Source organism: Jaculus jaculus, chromosome X (assembly GCF_020740685.1).
Source record: "Jaculus jaculus isolate mJacJac1 chromosome X, mJacJac1.mat.Y.cur, whole genome shotgun sequence".
In the NCBI taxonomy this organism is placed as follows: Eukaryota; Metazoa; Chordata; class Mammalia; order Rodentia; family Dipodidae; genus Jaculus; species Jaculus jaculus.
The window spans coordinates 119683899-119704966 of record NC_059125.1 but is presented as its reverse complement, the minus strand read 5'-3'; the positions used below and the strand labels follow the sequence as shown (position 1 = coordinate 119704966).

General features: G+C 38.8%; 1 protein-coding gene across 7 annotated transcripts in view; it reads left to right on the top strand.

Moving 5' to 3' along the window:
• Thoc2 (THO complex 2) overlaps positions 1–21068 on the top strand; it is a 149242-nt gene that overhangs the window by 65025 nt on the left and 63149 nt on the right. For all 7 annotated transcript variants that reach the window (XM_045140072.1, XM_045140071.1, XM_045140069.1 and 4 more), the window contains 5 exons: positions 6638–6804; positions 12565–12657; positions 14121–14276; positions 15221–15393; positions 16814–17009. In XM_045140072.1, the coding sequence (XP_044996007.1) occupies positions 6638–6804; positions 12565–12657; positions 14121–14276; positions 15221–15393; positions 16814–17009 (785 nt within the window). The remainder of the gene's footprint in view (positions 1–6637; positions 6805–12564; positions 12658–14120; positions 14277–15220; positions 15394–16813; positions 17010–21068) is intronic.

Sequence of the window (21068 nt, the reverse complement as noted above, 5' to 3'; positions counted from 1 at the left end):
TATGAAAAATGAAGGAAAATATCCTATTAAATTTGGGTGATCAAAAAGGGTACAAAAATAAGGTTGCAAGAGAAAGAGTTTGAGAAAGGGGGGGAGGGATAGAGAGACTCAGAGGTGTAACATAAACATAAATTTAAGTAGATAGTAGAAGTAACTCATGAGATCTTTCATGAAGAGTCAGGTAGGAATAAGTTATTAGGTTTGAGATTTTTTTTGAGATAATTTATCCCTGTAGCCCAGGCTTACCTGCAGTTCACTATATAATCTCAGGGTGTCCTCAAATTCCTATCTCTGCTTCCTAAGTGCTGGGATTCAAAGCAAGCACCTCCAGGCCTGGATAGGTTTAAGAATTTTTTTTTTTTTTTTTTTTTTTTTTGGTTTTCCGAGGTAGGTTCTCACTCTGGAATTAACTATGTAGTCTCAGGGTGGCCTTGAATTCACTGTGATCCACCTCCTGAGTGCTGGGATTAAAGACATGTGCCACCATGCCCAGCTAAGTATGTATTTTTTTTAAACATACTTTATTGATTTTATTTGAAAGGATAGAGAGACAGGGACCTTGACAGTAAGTGAAAGATTGGGTACACCAGGGCCTCTAAGCCATTGTAGACTTAACTCCAGACACATGTGCCACTTTGTGGTTCTTGCTTCACATGGATACTAGGGAATTGAACCCAGTTCTTTAGATTTTTCAGGAAAGCACTTTAACCACTGAGTCTTCTATCCAGTCTAAGAAATTTTGTTTAAAGCTGGGCATGGTGGCTCATGCCTATAATCCTAGCACTCCAATGGCTGCAATAGAAGGATTGGTATGAGTTTGAAGTCATCCTTAGTTACATAGTGGGATTCAGGCCTGCCTGGGCTATAGAGTGAGACCCTGTCTCAAAGAACATAAATTTCGTGGGAATAAAAATCCCTAAGTTATACATAAAATTCAAGTGTTGCCGGGCATGGTGGTACCATGTCTTTAATCCCAGCACTTGGGAGGCAGAGGTAAGAGGATCACTGTGAGTTTGAGGCCATCCTGAGACTACCTAGTGAAGTCTAGGTCAGCCTGGGCTAGAGTGAGAGTCTACCTTGAAAAACCAAAAAAACAAAAAAGGTGTGTGGGGGGGACTAAGGGCGAGGTGGATACAAGACTAATTTAAGTTAAAATATGTATAAAATATTCAGGTGTTTAGACCTCACAAACCTTTCTAAATTCAATGTAGGTATTCTTTTTTTTTTTTTTTTTTTTTTTGTTCCAGCATTAGAAATCAGTGTTTTCTTTCCTGGCCCAATGAAGGGGTTAGCTTGCATTTAGGCTTGACCATGAGGTCAAGGCCATCCTGAGACTACATAGTGAATTTCAGGTCAGCCTGGACTATAGTGAGACCCTACCTTGAAAAACAAACAAACAAACAAAAAACCCCAGTTCTGTTTAGTTTGTACAAGGCATCATGATTTATTGAGATGAATAGCATATGGGATTGCCTCTACCATGTGTGTGTGTGTGTGTGTGTGTGTGTGTGTGTGTGTGTGTATATCAATATCACATGCTTGATGTATAAGTGTACATATGAACTAAATTCACTGTAACATGGTTATGGTTATCACCTGAATGCACAGAGTTATTTTATGAGGCCAAGGCAGGAGGATTGCCAGATTAAGATCAACCTGGGCAAGTTATTGAAACCTTGTCTCAGAAAGGGCTTGAGGGTATAGTTTAGTATTACAGCACTTGCATGTGTGAGTCCCTAGGATTTTAGTCACTAGTCCCTTATTCCCCACAGAAAAAGCACAAACTTCAACTAGGTTCGGTATGGAGTAGCTGTAAGAATGTTTACTTAGTTCATGCTAGTGAATCCATCTTGGCCTGGACCTTTTATTTAGCTGGGAGATTTTGATAACTGCTTGGATCTCCATACTTCTTATAGGTGTATTTAAGTGATGAATCTCATCTTTACTTAGTCGGGCATATAAATCAAGGAATCATCCATTTCTTTCAGATTTTCATACTTAGTGGAGTATATGTTCTGATCCTCCTGCCTCTGCCTCTTCAGCAATATCCTACCAGCATGCGCCACCACAACCATCGAGTATATGTTCTTATAGTATGTCCCTATGATTTTTTTTAAATTTCTGTGGTACCTGTTGTGATGCTGCCTTTTTCATCTCTAATTTTAATAACTTGTGCCTCATCTCTCTTTCTTTTGGTCAGATTTGCTAAGGGTTTATCAATCTTTTTTATCCTTTCAAAGAACCAACTCTTCATTTCATTGATTCTTTGGATTGTTTTTTGGTTTCTATTTCATTACTTTGTGCCCTAATCTTTATTATTTCTTCCTGTCTACTGATTTTCAGTTTGCCTTGTTCTTTTTCTAAGGCTTTAAGGTGAAGCATTAGGTCGTTTACTTGAGATGTTTCTAATTTCTTAATATAGGCACTTAACGCTATAAATTTACCTCCTAGGACTGCCTTCATTGTGTCTCAAAGGTTTTGGTATGTTGTGTTCTCATTATCATTCGACTCTTTGAATTTTTTGATTTCCTTCTTGATTTCTTCATTGACCCATTCATCATTTAGCAGTGTATTGTTCATTTGCATGATTTTGTGTATGCTCTATAGCTTTTCTTACTATTGATTTGTAGTTTGATTCCATTGTGGTCAGGTACAATGCAAGGAATTATTTTAATTTTCCTGTATTTGTTAAGATTTGCTTTGTGTCCTAATATATGGTCTGTTTTAGAGAATGTTCCATGTGCTGCTGAAAAGAATGTGTATTCTGCAGCAGTTGGATGAAATGTCCTGTGTATATTTGTTAGGTCCATTTGTTCTATGACTTCATTTAATCCAGATGCTTCTCTGTTTATTTTTTTCGGGATGACCTGTCAATTGATGTGAATGGGGTATTGAAATCACCCAGTACAAATGTGTTTGGTGTTATCTGTGATCTTACTTCTAATAGCATTTGTTTGATGAAGTTGGGAGCTCCCATATGTTTAGGATTGTAATGTCCTCCTGTTGGAGTGTGCCTTTAATCAATATAAAGTGACCTTCCTTATCTTTCCTAACTAATGTTGGAATGAAGTCTACCTTGTCTACCTAATATGGATAGCAACCCCTGCTTATTTTCTAGGCCCAATTGTTTGAAACACATTTTCCAACCTTTCACTTGAAGATAGTGTCCATCCTTTGTAGAATAGTGAGGTTTTTGGAGTCAACAAATTGAAGGATGCTTTTTTTTCCCTTTCCCCTCCCCCAAGGTAGGGTTTCACTCTAGCCCAGGCTCACCTGGAATTCACTCTGTATTCTCAGGGTGGCCTCGAATTTATGGTGATCCTCCTACCTCTGTCTCCTGAGTGCTGAGATTAAAGGTATGTGCCACCATGCCCGACTCAAGGATCCTGCTTTTTAATCCAGTCTGCAAACCCATGTCTTTTGGTTGGGGTATTGAGACCATTGATACTGAGAAATATTATTGAAAGGTGTGTATTTATTTTTGCCATTTTTTGTAGTTCTTCCAGTTTTACCTTTGCTCTCTTGTATTAACTAGCATTTGAGTATTGTTTGTTTTTTCCTGGTTACTTACATGTGTGGTTTTCTTTCTCTTCAGCATGGAGGATTCTTTCAAGTATTTTCTGAAGAGCTGGTTTTGTCTTCAAGTATTCGTTTAGCCTGCTTTCATTGTCGAATGACCTTCTCTGTCTTTTAAATGGATAGCATTGCTGGATAAATTAGTCTTGGTTTACAGTTGTTATCTTTCAGAACTTGTAATACATCACTCCAAGCCCTTCTGGCTTTTAAAGTTTGTGTTGAGTAATCTGCTATAATCTTTTTTTTTTTTTTTTTTTTTTTTTTGAGGTAGGGTCTCACTCTGGTCCAGGCTGACCTGGAATTAACTCTGTAGTCTCAGGGTGGCCTTGAACTCATGGTGATCCTCCTACCTCTGCCTCCCAAGTGCTGGGATTAAAGGCGTGCGCCACCACGCCCGGGAAATCTGCTATAATCTTGATGGGCTTGCCTTCATATGTGACTTGATTTTTCTCTCTAAGTGCTTTTGATATTTTTTCTTTGGTTTGTGTGTTTGGTAGTTTGATTATAATATGGTGAGGAGAGGTTCTTTCCAGGTTTTGTCTGTCTATTGTCCTAAAGGATTTCCTGTATCTGCATTGGTACCTCTTTCCCAATTTGGGGGAAGTTTTCTTCTATGATTTGTTGAAAATGCCTACTATGACTTTGTAGTGAAATTCTTCTCCTTCTACTATACTCTGAATTCTTATGTTTGATCTTTTCATAGTGTCCCGAATATCTTGAAATTCCCATTCATACTTTCCTATTAGTTTGTCTTTCTCTTTGTTGGACTATATTAGATCTGCCACATGGTCTTCTAGTTTAGATATTCTGTCCTTTCCTTCATCCATTCGACTGGTAAGATTTTCTGCATTTTTTTTCTTTCATTGACTATGTGTTCTTCATTGCTAGTCATTCTGACTGGTTTTTCTTTATTATTTCTATTTCCTTATTTATGTCTTGTATATTGATCTCTTCATTAAATTGGTTTCCTGTGTCTTTCATTCCTTTGATTTCCTCTTTCATTCCTTTGATTTCCTCTTTGACTTCTTTGAGCATATTTGTAATCATTCTTTTGAAATCTTTCTCAGGCATTTCCTCTACCTCATTCTTACTGGAGGTCATTTCTGATGCATTAATACTTTTTGGTGGATTTATATTGTTTTGATTTTTGGTGTTTCTTGTGTTATTATGTACATATTTTTGCATCTTCGATCAATTTAATGCTTAGATTTTCTAATTATCTGTAGTATTTTAGATGTATCAATCAATCTGACATTATATATCTTCAGGGTAAGAGCTTAATTTGCTAGGTGTGGTTCTCAAAGCTCTGAGTATCTACAAAAGTGACCCTAGATGTTGGGTTTGCCTGCTATGAGAATATTCAAGTAGGCTGAGTGGTACAAAGTACAGGCACATTCTAAAATTTAACTAAACAATGTATACATTCAATGAAAAACAGCACAAAGTATTTATGCAAGAGTAGGTATTATAACAACCAGATCCTCTAACAAAGTCACAGTCCCTTAGGATGTTTGTTGCCCCACACCCTTAATTCTGTCAATTAGGAGGGTAAGATTTCTGGTCTGTTGTGGGATCCAGGTCAGCTTGTGACCAAGTGAGACCCTTCCCTAATGAACAACAGAAGAGGAAACAAAGGCACTATAAATCAGGAAGCAACAAATGACAAGCCCCAAATATAGCATATTTAAGAATGGCAAATCTGGGGCTGGAGAGATGGCTTAGCGGTTAAGTGCTTGCCTGTGAAGCCTAAGGACCCCGGTTCGAGGCTCGGTTCCCCAGGTCCCATGTTAGCCAGGTGCACAAGGGGGCGCACGCATCTGGAGTTCGTTTGCAGAGGCTGGAAGCCCTGGCGCGCCCATTCCCTCTCTCTCCCTCTATCTGTCTTTCTCTCTGTGTCTGTCGCTCTCAAATAAATAAATAAAAAAATTAAAAAAAAAAAGTCGTGTGTCACCACACCTGACTGGAAAAAAAAAAAAAAGAATGGCAAATCCGACCATCCAACAGATTTAACATATAATTTATCCTGATATGGAAGGTGCAATTAGCACTTCCAATTCAAGCCTATATACCAGGGATATTTGGCGGGTACTGACCTGGTGTAATCTCAGATACCTTTTGGGATGATTTTGGTCTAAGTTATGCTGTGCTTCCACTTGGATCCTGGGATCAGGTAGGCTGGCTGGTTCGCTGTATTGCTGCTCTGGTCGCTGGTGCTGGGTGCTGTGAGCTCCCTTCCCCAGGTCTCTGGTGTTTGCTGGTGCTTGTGCTGGCGGTGGGGTGGGAGGCTTCTGATGGTGGCTCTAGTTCTCCTGCTGGACCACATAATCCCCTACTTCACGAGCTGCTCCCTCCTTCCATTGCTGCTGTCCCCCTTTCACATTTCTTGAGTTTGTGAGGAACTCCGGTGTGAGTGGAAAATCCCCTCACCTGGCTTTTCCTGCAGCTCCCGCTGAGCCTGGTGGCTGTGGCCATGGGGACCTGGTGCTGCCACTGCTTGTGCCGCTTCTGCCTGCCTATGTGGGCTCTAGATGCTCTGAATCTCTCCTACTTCTCTGCTACCATTGGTAATTTCTTATACACCTCAATTTTTAGTAGAAGAGTATATTTTGCTTTTTTTTTGTTTTTGTTTTGGCTTTTTCTCCCCTAGGCTGCTTTGGTGTGGTTCCTATGCTGCCAACTTAACTGGAAGCCAATATTTGATTTTTATATTTTACTCAGAATTAGTAATGTTTTCTTTGTTTAGCCTGAATAACCAAGAAATGATGAGACTGGGGAATAAAGAAAAAAAGTTACTCAATTATTGTTATAGATTCTTCACTTCAACCCCCAGCCTTTTTATTAGCTATTATGTGATTCTTGGCAAGTTACATTCTCATCTATAAAATGTTTAGAGCAGTTTTAATGTTGCTGAAATGATTTATCATTGAAGGGGTATGGCAAAATTTAAAAATAAGTTATTTAAATATATTTTTATTTTACTATATGTTATCCTTGTAAGTTAATGATTTTGCTAGAAATGACGTGCAATCACTTAAACTTCTATATATCTCATTTTTTACAGGATGCTTTAATCTGGATCCCAATAGAGTCCTGGATGTAATTTTAGAAGTATTTGAATGCAGGCCAGAACATGATGACTTCTTTATATCTTTATTAGAATCTTATATGAGTATGTGTGAACCACAAACACTGTGTCATATTCTTGGGTTCAAATTCAAGTTTTACCAGGTAAAAAAAATGTGTGTGTATGTGTGATTTGACTTTTTATTTCAGTTTTCTTTCTTCATAACTGTTTTCAGCTCAGACATTGTAGCTAAGGAGGTAGATAAGTGGAAGCTAGTGTTATGCTGTGATAGGTACTAAACTAGTAGTATGAATGATGTGCTTTGGAATCCTGGGGGAAAGCAGAATTAAATTTTGCTTTATAAGGGTTGGAGTCTAGGAAGACTTTATAGATGTGGCCCTTTCTAAAAAAATATTTATTTATTTGACAGAGAAAGAAGGAGGGAGGGAGGAAGGGAGGGAGTGAGGGAGGGGATGAGAGAGAGAGAGAGAGAGAGAGAGAGAGAGAGAATGAATGGGTGCACCAGGGTCTCCAGCAAACGAACTCCAGACATGTGCCCCCCTCTTGTGCATCTGGCTAACATGGGTCCTGGGGGATCAAACCTGGGTCCTTTGGCTTTGCAGGCAAATGCCTTAACCACTAAGCCATCCCTCCAGCCCAATGTGGTCCTTTTTTAACCCAGTTCTTGAAGGAATACTATGAGTTCTATACAGGAGTAACAAACTGAAAGTAAAGATTTGGTGGTATGGCTATACATAACTGATTGTAGGACTAGTCTTATAACACGAGCGACAAGGGAACATTAGAATGACTTTGGAAAGGTAGGTGGGCATTAAGTTGCCATGGGCCTTTGAATATTGTTTATTGTATAGACAATGGCTATTTGAATTTCTTATGGATGTTAATATATACTCAAAGCATATTTTATATTATTTTCATTAAATCATTACAGTAGCTATCAAAAAACCTTGTACCTCTTATCATTTGTCTTTCAGTTTACTGTTATTGATGCTGTTACTTTCTAAAACAGCTGTAATTTCTACAAGTATCAGAAGAAGCTCCTCACAACACAATGCTATTTTTTCCAGCCTTCATTTTTACTTAAATCTGTTCTAGTCACAACAGATGACTAGCTATTTCCTAAAGGTTGAAACAGACTTTGCTATGAGCCTTTGTTCTAACAGTTCTTTATAAGTAGAAGACTATTCTTGCTTGCAATTTTCACTTTTCCTTCTTGTGAACACCAATTTCCCCCTCAAGGTCAAGCGTGAATAGCTCTTTATATGCAGAATTATTTATTTCTTAATCATTTTTGCTAGGCTATGAGCCGCATGAGGCCTTTTCTTTTACTATTTTGTATGGGTTGGCTAACTGCTTAGCCTATAGCAAATGTTCACTACTGGAAGCGATGCTGTGCTTAGGAACAAATCTCTGGGTTGTATGAATGACTTTAATGTAAAGGCCTCCATTGTCTTTGTGGCATAGCTTTGCTGATTGGTCTGTTTGTCTGGGATGATCAGCTAGTCAAGATTCATTCTTTGCTAGGCACTAATGCTATTCTGTGAAGAGAAGGGGTCTCCCTGTAGTCTTGGAGATGAGGAGAATAAGAGGATCCCTTTGTGGATTCTAAAATGATTCAGCACCTGCTTCTGCTAATCTTTTCTTTTCTTTTCTTTTTTTTTTTTTGAGGTAGGGTCTCACTCTGGTCCAGGCTAATCTTTTCTTTTTTTGCTCTTTGGAATGCTTTGGAGAGATAAACTAAAGCAGATCAAGAGTTTAGAAGCATGCAGATTTTGAGCCTAAATAAGACACATGGTAGGCTTTCTTGGGCAAGAATACTATGCCTTTATTCAAAAAGTAATCAAGGGTAAGTATGGTGGCACATACCTCTAATCTCAGCATATAGGGGCCAGAGGTAGGAGCCAGGCTTGGTGGCACTCACCTTTAATCCTAGCACTGGAGAGGCAGAGGTAGTTGGATCACTGTGAGTTCAAGGCCGTCCTGTGACTACATAGTGAATTCTAGCTCAGCCTGGGCTAGAGATGGAAACCTACCTGGAAAAAAAAAAAAAAAAAAAAAGCCCAAAAAACAAAAAAACACATAAAAACCCTCAGGTCCCATTTTGACTGGGCAGTGATGGTGCATGCCTTTAATCCCTGCACTAGGGAAGCAGAGGTAGGAGGATCACCAGGAGCTCTAGGCCACCCCAAGATTACATAGTGAATTCCAGATCAACCTGGGCTGGAGTGAGACCTTACTTAGAAAAACAAAACAAAACAAAACAAAACACAATAAAGCACAGCTGCTGAAGTAAAAGATAGCCCTAATTTAACTTAGTGCATTATTAATTAGAATATAAGTTGGGACTTTGGAGAATATACATCAGAGACTATCACAATAAAGAACAATTACCTTTGAAGTTTTAAGTTTCTTGAGTGCTTGTTTTAGAATTAAACTATTTTGATACAAGCATATGCCTTATACTTTTTGTAGTCCTGAGAGGCATTTGACAATATTTGAATACTCCTTTTTTGTATGTAATGACATTTTAGTATAAGAACTACTCAGAAAAAAAAAAAAAAACAACCCTGATTTAGAAGTATCCTACTAAGTGTTTTGCAATACTGTGTTCCAGATATGAAGTGGCTGTGGTATTCATGACCTCTACGTGACCTACATAATAGGAGGGGGAAAATGATGACATCAAAATAGAATAAGGACAAGTTTTTTTTTTTTCTCAATTTTCATTAACATTTAAGGACTAGTTTTAAAGAAGTGATTCAGTTGAAGGGGAATAGATAGAGAAGGAGGGAAAAAGAAGCATGGTGGGAGGGATTGTGATCATGGTATATTGTATGTATGTTTAGGGGTTGTCAATAAAAACTAAAAGGAAAATTAGCCCACCATTGGAAGGCAGCTCTCCTATTGCTGTTTAATGGGCCTTGTTTCTACTGTCACAGCTATCTTGTTATTGTGAGAATCTGTAGTATTGAGGCCAATGATGATAGGGGAAGAATTGACTGAGAATTTAGACAGTTTGTGGTTTGGGAGGGAAATTAAGTAAAACTGTGAAAATTAAGAATTGCAAAGGGCCGGTCGTGCATGCCTTTAATCTCAGCACTTGGGACGCAGAGTTAGGAAGATGGAGTTGGGTGTGGTGGCACATGCCTTTAATTCCAGCACTTGGGAGGCAGAGGTAGGTGGATCGCTGTGAGTTCAAGGCCACCCTGAGACTACATAGTGAATTCCAGGTTAGCCTGGGCTAGAGTAAGACCCTAGCAAAAAAAAAAAAAAAAAAAAAAAAAAGTTTGGAAGACTGTATTAAAAAAGCATGATACAGCTGGGCATGGTGGCGCATGCCTTTAATCCCAGCACTCAGGAGGCAGAGGTAGGAGTATTGATGTGAGTTCAAGGCCACCCTGAAACTACATAGTGAATTCTAGGTCAGCCTGAGATAGAGTGAGACCCTACTTCGAAATAAAACAAAACAAAATAAAACAAACCAGAAAACCATAATATAGCAATGTGCTGTGTATAAGAACCAATAAAAGTATTGAAACAAATGTTTCATCTTTATATTAGAGAAAGCTGGGTGACTAATATTAATATCAGAATAAGACTTCAAAGTAAAAATTTCAACGAGATAATGCTACACTTATTATATTGACAATATGGGCAAGTGGAATATAATAGTTATAAAAATAATTTTTTGTTAGAACCCATAATTTTTTTTTTTGAGGTAGGGTCTCACTCTGGTCCAGGCTGATCTGGAATTAACTATGTAGTCTCACGGTGGCCTTGAACATAAGGCAATCCTCCTACCTCTGCCTCCTGAGTGCTGGCATTAAAAGCGAGTGCCACCATGTCCATCTTAGAACCCATAAATACTTGAAGCATAATGTGGGAGTTGATGTTTTACCTGGAAGCCTAGAACTTCACAGCAAATCATCAAAATTAGTATTAAAGGAATAGAGAAAGTGGTCAAGTTAGGTAGCCCAATAGAGGTCGTAAGTAAACTAAGTTTTACCCTACATTTTACTAATTATTGCCTATTGTTGACAGAATTGTAGTGAAAATTATCCTGTGATAATTATTTGCTATTTCTATATAATGCTCTTATTAGTGGTCAAAAGAACTAGACATGCCAAGCTTGGTGGGCACACTTATACTCCTGGTAATTGGAAGGCTTACCCAGGAAGAATTCTGGACTTGCTCATGTTTCATAGTGAAACTCATTCTCAACATCCTTCAAAATAAAAAGTAGGAATTAGAAGACTTTAACAGTATAAGCCACTTGGGTTTAACACGCATACAGATCACCACCCTTAAGCAGTTTACATTCTCAGTGCACATGGAATATTCTTCTGCATAGCGCATATGTTATAGATCACAAAGTTGTCATAATTTACAAATAAAATTGTATGTTCCCAGTGGAGTCAAATTCATTTACAGTAACAGTGAAGGGCAGTAATGGTAAAACAGGGAGGATTTTAGAGGGAAGATTGAGAGAGGCTGGAAGCAACAGTAAAAAATAAAGAATCTCCAGGCATGCTCCTGTCATGAGTCTGAGGAAAGTAGGCATCATTTAATTGAGTTGCCACGATAGTCTTGTGCCCAGGGGGCACCAGACTGTTTAAGCACCGAGGCAAAAACATTTAGAGGAGAGGACTGGATATGGGGAGGTTTGCCTAGCATAAGTTATGAATTCCAAACATTTGCATGGAAGGGTTTAAAGAACATGGGGATATAAGATAGGACAGAACAGCAATTGTGCAGAATATTGAGATAGTATAGAAGTTGGTGTTTGACTTTGAAACATGGAATTTCTTGAGGTGAACCATTGAAATTACAACTACAAGGCTAAAAGTGGTATTAATCCTTTGAAGTCAGATAGCTCAGGAGACATTGTCAGTAAGTGAAATAAGCTTGTGTGAGTTTACTCTGAAACACTGGCCACCATTTGTTTTTATTTATCATGTTTTATTACTAAACCATATGTGTGCAAACATTTAGAATCATAGTATTATTAAATATAAGACCAAACTATTGTAAAACAATGCTGTGAAACAGTACTTTCTTTAATAGTACATATTACCTTTGTTACTTTCATATTTTATACTCACAGTACACAAATGTGGATGGAGCCTAACATACACAGATTTTAGTATTCAGTAGAATTAAAACAAAAACACAGTATATTGTGTTTGCTTTTAAATTGAATTTGACCAGTTATTGCCAATTATTCTTGCAACAGCAGCTTAAAAGTAGCTTCAGTTTTGATAGCATTCAAAGTTCTTGACTGGTAGAGTCCTCATAGTTGGTTAGTATTAACTTTTCCATGGTAGACAGAGGGCACAATGGAGGAGTAGGAGGAGGGGGAAAGAGGTTAAAGGAAACAAAAAACTTGTTTGTAAAACACCCCAGTAAGTTAGAGTTGATTTATTATCCATTTGCACTATGAAGAAACACCTTATTTTGGAGGGGAAGCCCCTGTGCAAGTGGATCTACTTAGCCTAAAATCCAAGAAATGAAAGTATAGAGAGAAAGTGTGAAGTAAACTTGGATGTCTCTATCTTCTTGTCAAGTCTTTTTTTCTCTCTATATGCCTACTAAAAGCCACTTAATAAAACATCAAGTTAAAAACACCCATATAAACAGAAATGTATACAAAATGTTATATGTTCTATTAAGTTCTCAAGCTTGATTTAATTATTAATATACTGTGTATTTGAAGTTACTTTTCATAATGCTTTTAGACTAATCACATGGTGTAGAGTCATCTGTCTTGAGTCCTGATATTTGATAAGGAAGAGCAGTAAACTGTGTATTCTGTAGTCATCTATATTCTTAATTAATTGTAGAGAAAAGATCGGATTTAATTGTATTTTATACCTTAAATAGAAGTTTGTCTTTTGTTTTTCAAGGAACCAAGTGGAGAGACACCATCATCTCTATACCGAGTTGCAGCAGTACTTCTGCAATTTAATCTCATTGATTTAGATGATCTTTACGTACATGTAAGTCAAGTGGGCTGCTAAAAATATTTGCTTGTCCATTCAAGGTGTGGGAAGAGGGGTAGGCATCCATATAGTAAGTATTAAAGATTGGGTTCTACGCTCTCAATTCTTAGTTTTTTTAAAAAGTATTTTAATTTATTAATTTATAAGCAGAAAGAGAGAAAGAGAAAGGGAGGGAGATTAAAAAAATGTAGGCATGCTATGGTTTCTTGGCAGTGCAAATGAACTCCAGATGCATGCACTGCTATGTCCATCTGACTTTATGTCAGAATTGGAGAATTGAACATAGACTGGGTGGCTTTGCAAGAAAGCACCTTTAATTTCTCAGCCATCTCCCCAACCCAAGTCTTTTTTTAAATTTCTTTTTTGGTTTTTCGAGGTAGGGTCTCTAGCTTAGGCTAATCAGGAATTCACTATGTAGTATCAGGGCGGCCTTGAACTCACAATGATCCTCCTACCTCTGCCTCCCCAGTGCTGGAATTAAAGGCTTGTGCCACTATGTCTGCTATTAACAATTTTTAAATTTGAAAATTTTCATTTAGAACATTCAAATATACCCTGTTATGTAATTTAGTAGCACAACGCTTCCCAATTCGATCCATATGTATAATTTTATTTACTTTGGGTTTTTTTTTTTTTTTTCCCCGAGGTAAGGTTTCACTCTAGCCCACGCTGACCTGGAATTCACTATGTGGTCTCAGGATGACCTGGAATTTGTGGTGATCCTCCTACCTCTGCCCCCCAAGTGCTGGGATTAAAGGCGTGTGCCACCACGCCTGGCTTTAGTTTGGATTTTGACCTATAAGGGGTAAATACATCACTTTTGATTCTGTTTTTGTGATACTGAGAGTCAAACCCAGGGTCTTTAGTCCATGCTAGGCAACTTTGCTCTACCACTGAGTCAGTCCCTTAGTAGGCAGATATTGTTTTCAAATATAATAAATTCATTAATAAATATCTATGTTGTAATATACATTTAAGACCTTTAGGATGCAAAAGACAAACATTTTACTTTTACCTGATTTTAAAGTACATACAAAATTCAAGCACCTAACCCTCTTAAATTATAAGACAATAACCAAATAAAACTTATTTAGAAGGGAAATTATAGTGATAAAGAGCCTTGAATTAGTTTTACAGATTTGCTTTATATATGCATAAGTTGTTTCTCGTTACATTAAAATTTTTTTTGTTTACTTTTATTTATTTGAGAGTGACAGAGAGAAAGAGACAGAGAGACAGAAAGAGAGAAAATGGTCATGCCAGGGCCTCCAGCCACTGCAAACAAACTTCAGATGCATGTGCCACCTTGTGCGTCTGGCTTACGTGGGTCCTGGGGAATCGAGCCTCAAACCTGGGTGTTTAGGCTTCACAGACAAGAGCTTAACCGCTAAGCCATCTCTCTAGCCCTGAATATGTTGTTTGTATGAGCTGTTTACCAAATTTTAATGAACCATTTTTAGCTTCTTCCAGCTGATAATTGTATTATGGATGAATACAAACGAGAAATTGTGGAAGCTAAGCAAATTGTTAGAAAACTTACAATGGTTGTATTGTCTTCTGAAAAACTTGATGAACGAGATAAAGAAAAGGATAAAGAAGATGAGAAAGTAGAGAAGGTACATTATTCATCCCTATAAAATCACCATTGTTCAGAATCATGACTGTAGCTTCCAATGATTAATCAAACTTATGAAAATAAACTTTGTTAATTTTCATTATGTTAAAATGTAGTTTGGGAAATTCTTATTTTACAAAAGTGATGTTTTTAATCTGAATGTCACCTTCCCAGTGAAAGATGCCATTCTTTCTTGTATAAATTTTTAAATGTATTCTAAGAAAAAAAATACAACATGTATTGATTTTAATTTTGTAGTATATATAATGTCCTTCAAATTCTAAAAGGGCCAGATGTGGTGATACATGCCATTAATCCCAGCACTTGGGACACTGAGATAGGTGGATCACTGAGTTCGAAACTAGCCTGAGAATACATAGTAAATTCCAGGTCAGCCTGGTCTAGAGTGAGACCCTACCTCGGAAAATAAAAAATTTAAAAAAAAATTGTAAAAAGATTCTCAAAGATGAATTCTAGTTCTTTATTACGGAGTGTAATATTATGTAGAACTTAATTCCAAGTTTAGAAGCTTTTTTTGTGCCACATTTTTCTTTCTTTTTTCTTCTTTTTTTGGATTTTCGAGGTAGGGTCTCACTCTGGCCCAGGCTGACCTGAAATTCACTATGTAGTCTCAGGGTGGCCTCGAACTCACAGTGATCCTCCTACCTCTGCTTCTCAAGTGTTGGGATAAAAGACTTTGGCTACCATGTCAGGCTTTTCAAGTTTATAAGCTTTAATGCTTGTGTATTTGCCAAATGACAAAGAGATAAAGTTTTTTTTTTCCCCCGAAGGTAAAAATGCAGAGTATTTTTCAGTTTCTTGGTAATGTTAACTGTTTTGAGATGAACTGTAATATTTAGCTAAATTTTTTCAAGAGAGAAAACTTTTTCTAAGATTTCTTGATGTCTGTATCCAAGTATTTTTGTTATACCTGTTCATTTTTAGCCACCTGATAACCAAAAACTTGGTTTGTTGGAAGCTTTATTGAAGATTGGTGATTGGCAGCATGCACAGAGCATCATGGACCAGATGCCTCCATACTATGCAGCTTCACATAAACTAATAGCCCTTGCTATTTGCAAGCTCATTCACATAACTATAGAGCCTCTCTACCGCAGGTATGGTGCTGTATGCAGATGTCATCAATAATCAAGGTCAGAGTAGTTTAGGATTACAAAAAACAAAACAAAAAGAACCAAAGAAAGAACTATATATGTTTCTTCTCTTCAAACCATGCATATTTATTTAGTACATTTCCTCAAATGATAAGAACTTACAGAATATATCAGTGTCTCTCTCTCTCTCTAACCCACACCCACCTTTCTAATATCTGGGAGTTTTATAGTGTGTATGAAAACTATACATTAGGTTGGGTTTGTTTCATTGAGAGTGTAAACCTGTTCTGTTTTGGCTTTGCCTCTCTTGGGAGGCAGAAAACTCCTTTGGGAAATGTTACTTTACCATGGGCTCAGTAGCTCTGAGAGAGGACATTGACATTCTGCTTGCCAGGCAACTATTAGTGCAGCCCCTCTTGTTATCCCTAAGCAGTCAAACAGTCCTCTAGACATTGGCCTGCATGTAGGATTCTTAAGAGAAGTATTGGCAGCAGCTCTGCCTCACCCACACATACCAGAGCTTACCTGAAAAGCCCCAGCTGGAGAGATTGCCCAGTGGTTAAGGTGCTTGCCTGCAGAGCCTAATGACCCAAGTTCAATTCCTCAGTACCCACGTAAGGCATATGCACAAAATGGTGCAGCATCTGGAGTTTGATTTCAGGTTCTAGAGTACCTGGCATACCCATTCTCTCTGTTGGGAGTGTTGGCACACACTTTTATTCCCAACACTTGGGAGATGGAGGAGGGAGGGTTATTGTGAGTTCGAAGCCAGCCTGACACTACAGAATGAATTCCAGATCAGCCTTGGCTAGAGCAAGACCCTACATTGAAATTCTTAACTGAAAAAATGAAAAGCCCCATTCTTGGGACTTGTAGCTATTGGCTGCTGATATCTATGTCACTAAGAAGGTTTTGTCTCAGAGGTCCACCCTGTGCCTTGAAAGCTGGACACCCACTCAGCAGGTGGGAACTCCTGGCATGCCTGTCCATTTTAGTACACCTTCTTTGATTGTGTGTCTCACCTCACTTTGACCACTTCTCTCATACTCAGTGTAGGGAGTAGAGTCCACATTTGCGAAAAGTGTTATTTTATCTTCCAGAATTTGTGTCACATCACCAAATGTTTGATGTTGTTAAAGTTTAATGTAAATTCATGTTAAGTGTTACTTGATGTCTGCATTTGGTTGGTTTCCTTTACCTAAGTTACTAATATGAAACAATATTCTCTGAGCTGATTTTATTCCTATGGATTATTGTTTTTATTTTTCGGCTAGTGGAGAACTATTTGATATATCATTCAGCATGTTTAAAATATAGAAAGCCAGTATGAGCAAGAAAACATTGAATTGCTGATTAAAGCGATTGTGCTAAGATGGTGTGTCTCGTATGCACTATGGGCTTTCAGTGTCACTTCTTTTTGTAGAGTCGGCGTTCCTAAAGGTGCTAAAGGCTCACCTGTTGGCGCTTTGCAAAACAAGAGAGCGCCAAAGCAAGCAGAGAGCTTTGAAGATTTGAGGAGAGATGTGTTTAGTATGCTCTGTTACCTTGGTCCTCATCTTTCTCATGATCCCATTTTATTCGCAAAAGTTGTGCGCATAGGAAAGTCATTTATGAAGGAGGTTAGTAAAACTTTTTATTCCTACTAGAAATTTTTGAAATAAAAATGTTCTGATTATATTTGTTTCTATGAACATCTATAAGAACAAAAATAAAGTGATCCTGCCTTCAGAAAAGTTGAAGAAGGTTTGTAAGAAAGTCCATTTTTTGTAGCTGTGATTTGTGTGTGTGTGGACAAGTGTTCACATTTTGAATTCCTTTTAAGCTAGCAGTTTTCCACTTGATTAATTCTCTTTCAATTTTCTTGTCTCAAGTTTTGAATCATTATTAGTAGTTTTATGATGTTTTAAACCTCAACTTGTTAAAGGATTCTTTTTACTTTTGAATTTTCAAGGTAGGGTTTCACTGTAGCCCAGGCTGACCTGGAATTAACTATGTGTTCTCAGGGTGGCCTCAAGCTCATGGCAATCCTCCTACCTCTGCCTCCTGAGTGCTGGGATTAAAGGCATGCAGCACCATGCCTGGCTTCCCTGTATTTTCTCTCGAGGGAATTTTTTATGGTTTAGTCATTTAAATTTTAATTTTTTTATTGACAACTTCCATAATTATAGACTATAGCCTCTTTTCTGTGCCTTTCAGATCCCCCCCCCCCCCGTCTTATAGTTTCTCTGTCTCTCCCATTTTTTTTTTCCAAGGTAGGGTCTCACTCTAGCCCAGGCTGACCTGGAATTCACTATGTAGTCACAGGGTGGCCTTGAACTCACTGTGATCCTCCTACCTCTGTCTCCTGAGTGCTGGGATTAAAGGCATGTGTCACCATGCCCAGATTTGTTTTGTTTGTTTTGTTTTATATTTTATTTATTTATTTATTTGAGAGAGGCAGAGAGAAAGAGAGAATGGATGTGCCAGGGCCTCTAGCCACCACAAACAAACTCCAGAAGCATGTGCCCCCCTGCACATCTGGGTTTCATGGGTCCTGGGGAATCAAACCATGGTTCTTAGGCTTCGAAGGCAAGTAAGTGCCTTAACTGCTAAGCCATTTCCCCAGCCGAGCTTTTTCATTTTTTTCGTTTCTTCTGCAATTGGAAGGTGTGATACAGATGTCTCAGTGCTGAACTCTCCACTGTCACCTCTTCTTAGCACTGTGGTGCCTTTTGAGTCATCCCAGTGGTCACTGTCATCTGAAAAGAGAAGTTTTTCTAATTCTACATGTTTTTTTCTCATATGTTGATCCTAGCTACAAACGTTTACATTTGTATGTGAGTTGGAGTAAAAGTTAGTAATAGAGGCCAGTAAGCTAGAAAGGATCTATAAGTGAGGAAGACTTAAGGGGAGGATAATATATGTAAGTATGTATGTATGTTATATATGCATGTAATGTAAGTGGAGGAGCAGATTACTGGGGGTGAAATGGTCTAAGTAATTCTTTTTGTGGTGGGGTTTTACTGTAGCCCATGCTGGCCTGGGGCTCACTTTGTAGTACCATGCTGACCTTGAACTCACAGTGATCCTTTTACCTCTGCCTCCTGCATGCTGAGATTAAAGGCTTACTCCCCCTCATTTGGCTTAGGTAATCTTTCCATGGAAATAAATTATATATAGGTTAGCACATAAATCGTAATTGTATATAGTTTGGGTGCCTTTCCTAGACCAAACACTCATGTATGTGTCTGTCATCCAAAGCAAGAAGTAGAACATTACTGTAAGGGTCCAAAGATCACTGAAGAAAGACACTGGTGTGTAAAAACAAAGAGCGTTTATTCTGCAGCATCAGCCAGCATGCGGGGGTCAACCATTCATACATAATGGTGACCCAGAGAGGTCAGGCTCCTTTTAAGCACAACTAGGGGAATTCCAGGCAGGTTAGTTAATCTTCTAACTTGATTGGCTAGGCAAGCAGCAGTTACAGTTGTACGTCTCTGATTGGTTGGGGCACAAGCATGCGAAAGGGACATGTTTGAACATGTCTCCAGGAACAGACTCAGCTCCCAGAGTACAAAATGGAAGCTATCTTCCAAGGCCACATGTCAGGATCACTGTTGATTGACAGTCCCACTGCTCTTTGTTTGTGGTTTTTCCCAGAAGTCTTGCCTACCTCTCTGGGAAACTGAAACTTTGGCCTAGTTAGGGCAGTACCTTACTGAATCCTGTCATGGCTTAAGTTTGGTCCCATCATTCCCTCCTTGTTTATGGCCTCATCTTGAATCCTTGAGATGTATCCAAAAGCTCCAAAGGTTGGTACTATTGTTTCAGAACCATTAATTGTATTGTGGCTAGTTGATCCTTAACAAATTTTACCAAAGCATTAATGATACAAGGTCCACAGGGCAAGTAGTAAAAGAGTAAGGGGACCAGTTAGTGCAGAAATTGGAGTCATTAACCACGGGGACCGATTGAACAAAGGTTCATACCAGTTTTGATTTTGTTGTCTAATTTTGGCCCTTTCTTGTAACCTTGCGGACCATGGCTAGTGTTTCTGACAACACCTAAGTTGTTGGCATAAAAACAGCATTGATTTCACAGGGCCTGACAAAGCCCCCCTTGCTGTAGAAAGAGCAAGTCTAATCCCCTTCTATTTTACAGTACTACTTCAGCTAGTGAGGCCAGTGACTGTTCTAGGTGATGGACAGACTTCTCCAATTTAGTGAGATCTGATTCTGTAAGGTTACTTAGAGCCTGGTAAGTTTGATCTGCCCTAATTAAGGCCATTGTACCAGTGCCAATTCCTGAAGCTATGCCAGTCCCAACCAATACCGTGAGAAGGATCGCTGAGGCCCCAACATTTTGTTTTTCTCTGTGATGGTCTGGGACTGTCTCCATATAGGATCTGAAGGGAAGGTAAGAAACCTGAGGGAACAGTGTTACTAGAATGCACATGCTGGAATTCTGAAGTAGCAGTGGGTAGATGCAAGGTGTTAAACCAGTGTTGCATGCAAACCAGGTTCCGTTAAGGGGCACAAGGTAGGACATACCAGCATTTGTGGTGATAGTATGATTACAGAGCTGCTTAAGGTGATGGAGGCTATCTAGTTTTCTTCCTGTTCCTATCACATATAGCCTTTTTTCCTGTTATAGCTTGAAGGGTAAGAACAAGGGACCTTCCCCAAGAGCATCTTGATGGACATTCTGAAGGAGTTGTCAGATTTCCTGTGGTAGCCCAGCCAGTATAGTATGGGAGTCTGGGGTCTAAGCAGAGCCAGCAGTCTTAGCTGGTGAGGTTAGTGGTAGAATTAAGGAAATCAAAGGTGAAATTGAGTATCCTAAAAACATGGCCCCATGAGCATGTATTGTTACAAAGGCATAATGGCTGTCAGTATAAACATTAAGTTTCTTTCCTTGGTCCACCTGTAAGGCCTTGGTTAGGGCTATCAATTCAGCTTTCTGGGCAGACGTACTTGGAAGGAGGGCTTCTGACCATACAGTTGTCTCTACAGTTGTCATTGCATCTCCTGCCTACCGGACACCATCTTTAAGGAAGCTGCTACCATCTGTATACCAGGTCAGCTCTGCCCCTTTAAGGGGAACATCCTTGAGATCTGGTGGGGTCCCTTGTAAACTGCTCATGATCTCCGAGCAGTCATGTATGGGACTGTCCAAATCTGTATCAGGTAGCAGAGTTGTAGGATTGAGGGCCTGACTGGTGGCAGTTGAATCTGTGGGCAGAAGAGCCTGATAATGAATCAGTCTGGCAATGGTCAGCCACCTGTCAGGGGGCTGCTTTAGCAGTCCTTCAGTAGCGTGAGGAGTAGTCACTCTCAGGGTTTGGCCCAAAGTTAGTTTACCCGAGTCTTTGACCAATATGGCAGTGGCTGCTATTATTCGGAGACATGGGGGCCATCCCGTTGCCACTGGGATTAATTTCTTTGATAGGAAAGCATTTGGCCTCTTCCAAGGGCCGAGAGTTTCAGTCAGTACTCCTTTAGCTATGACTTTGTTTTCATCAATGTAAAGATGTAAAGGATTGTGGATGTCTGGCAAAGCTAATGCTAGGGCTTCAAAGAGAGCCTCTTACAATCAGAGGAATTGTCCTGAACTGTGGGGATGATACACGCAATGGAGTTTCCAATTTGTCCCCACAATTTTTTTTTTGTTTATTTGAGAGTGACAGACAGAGAAAGAGG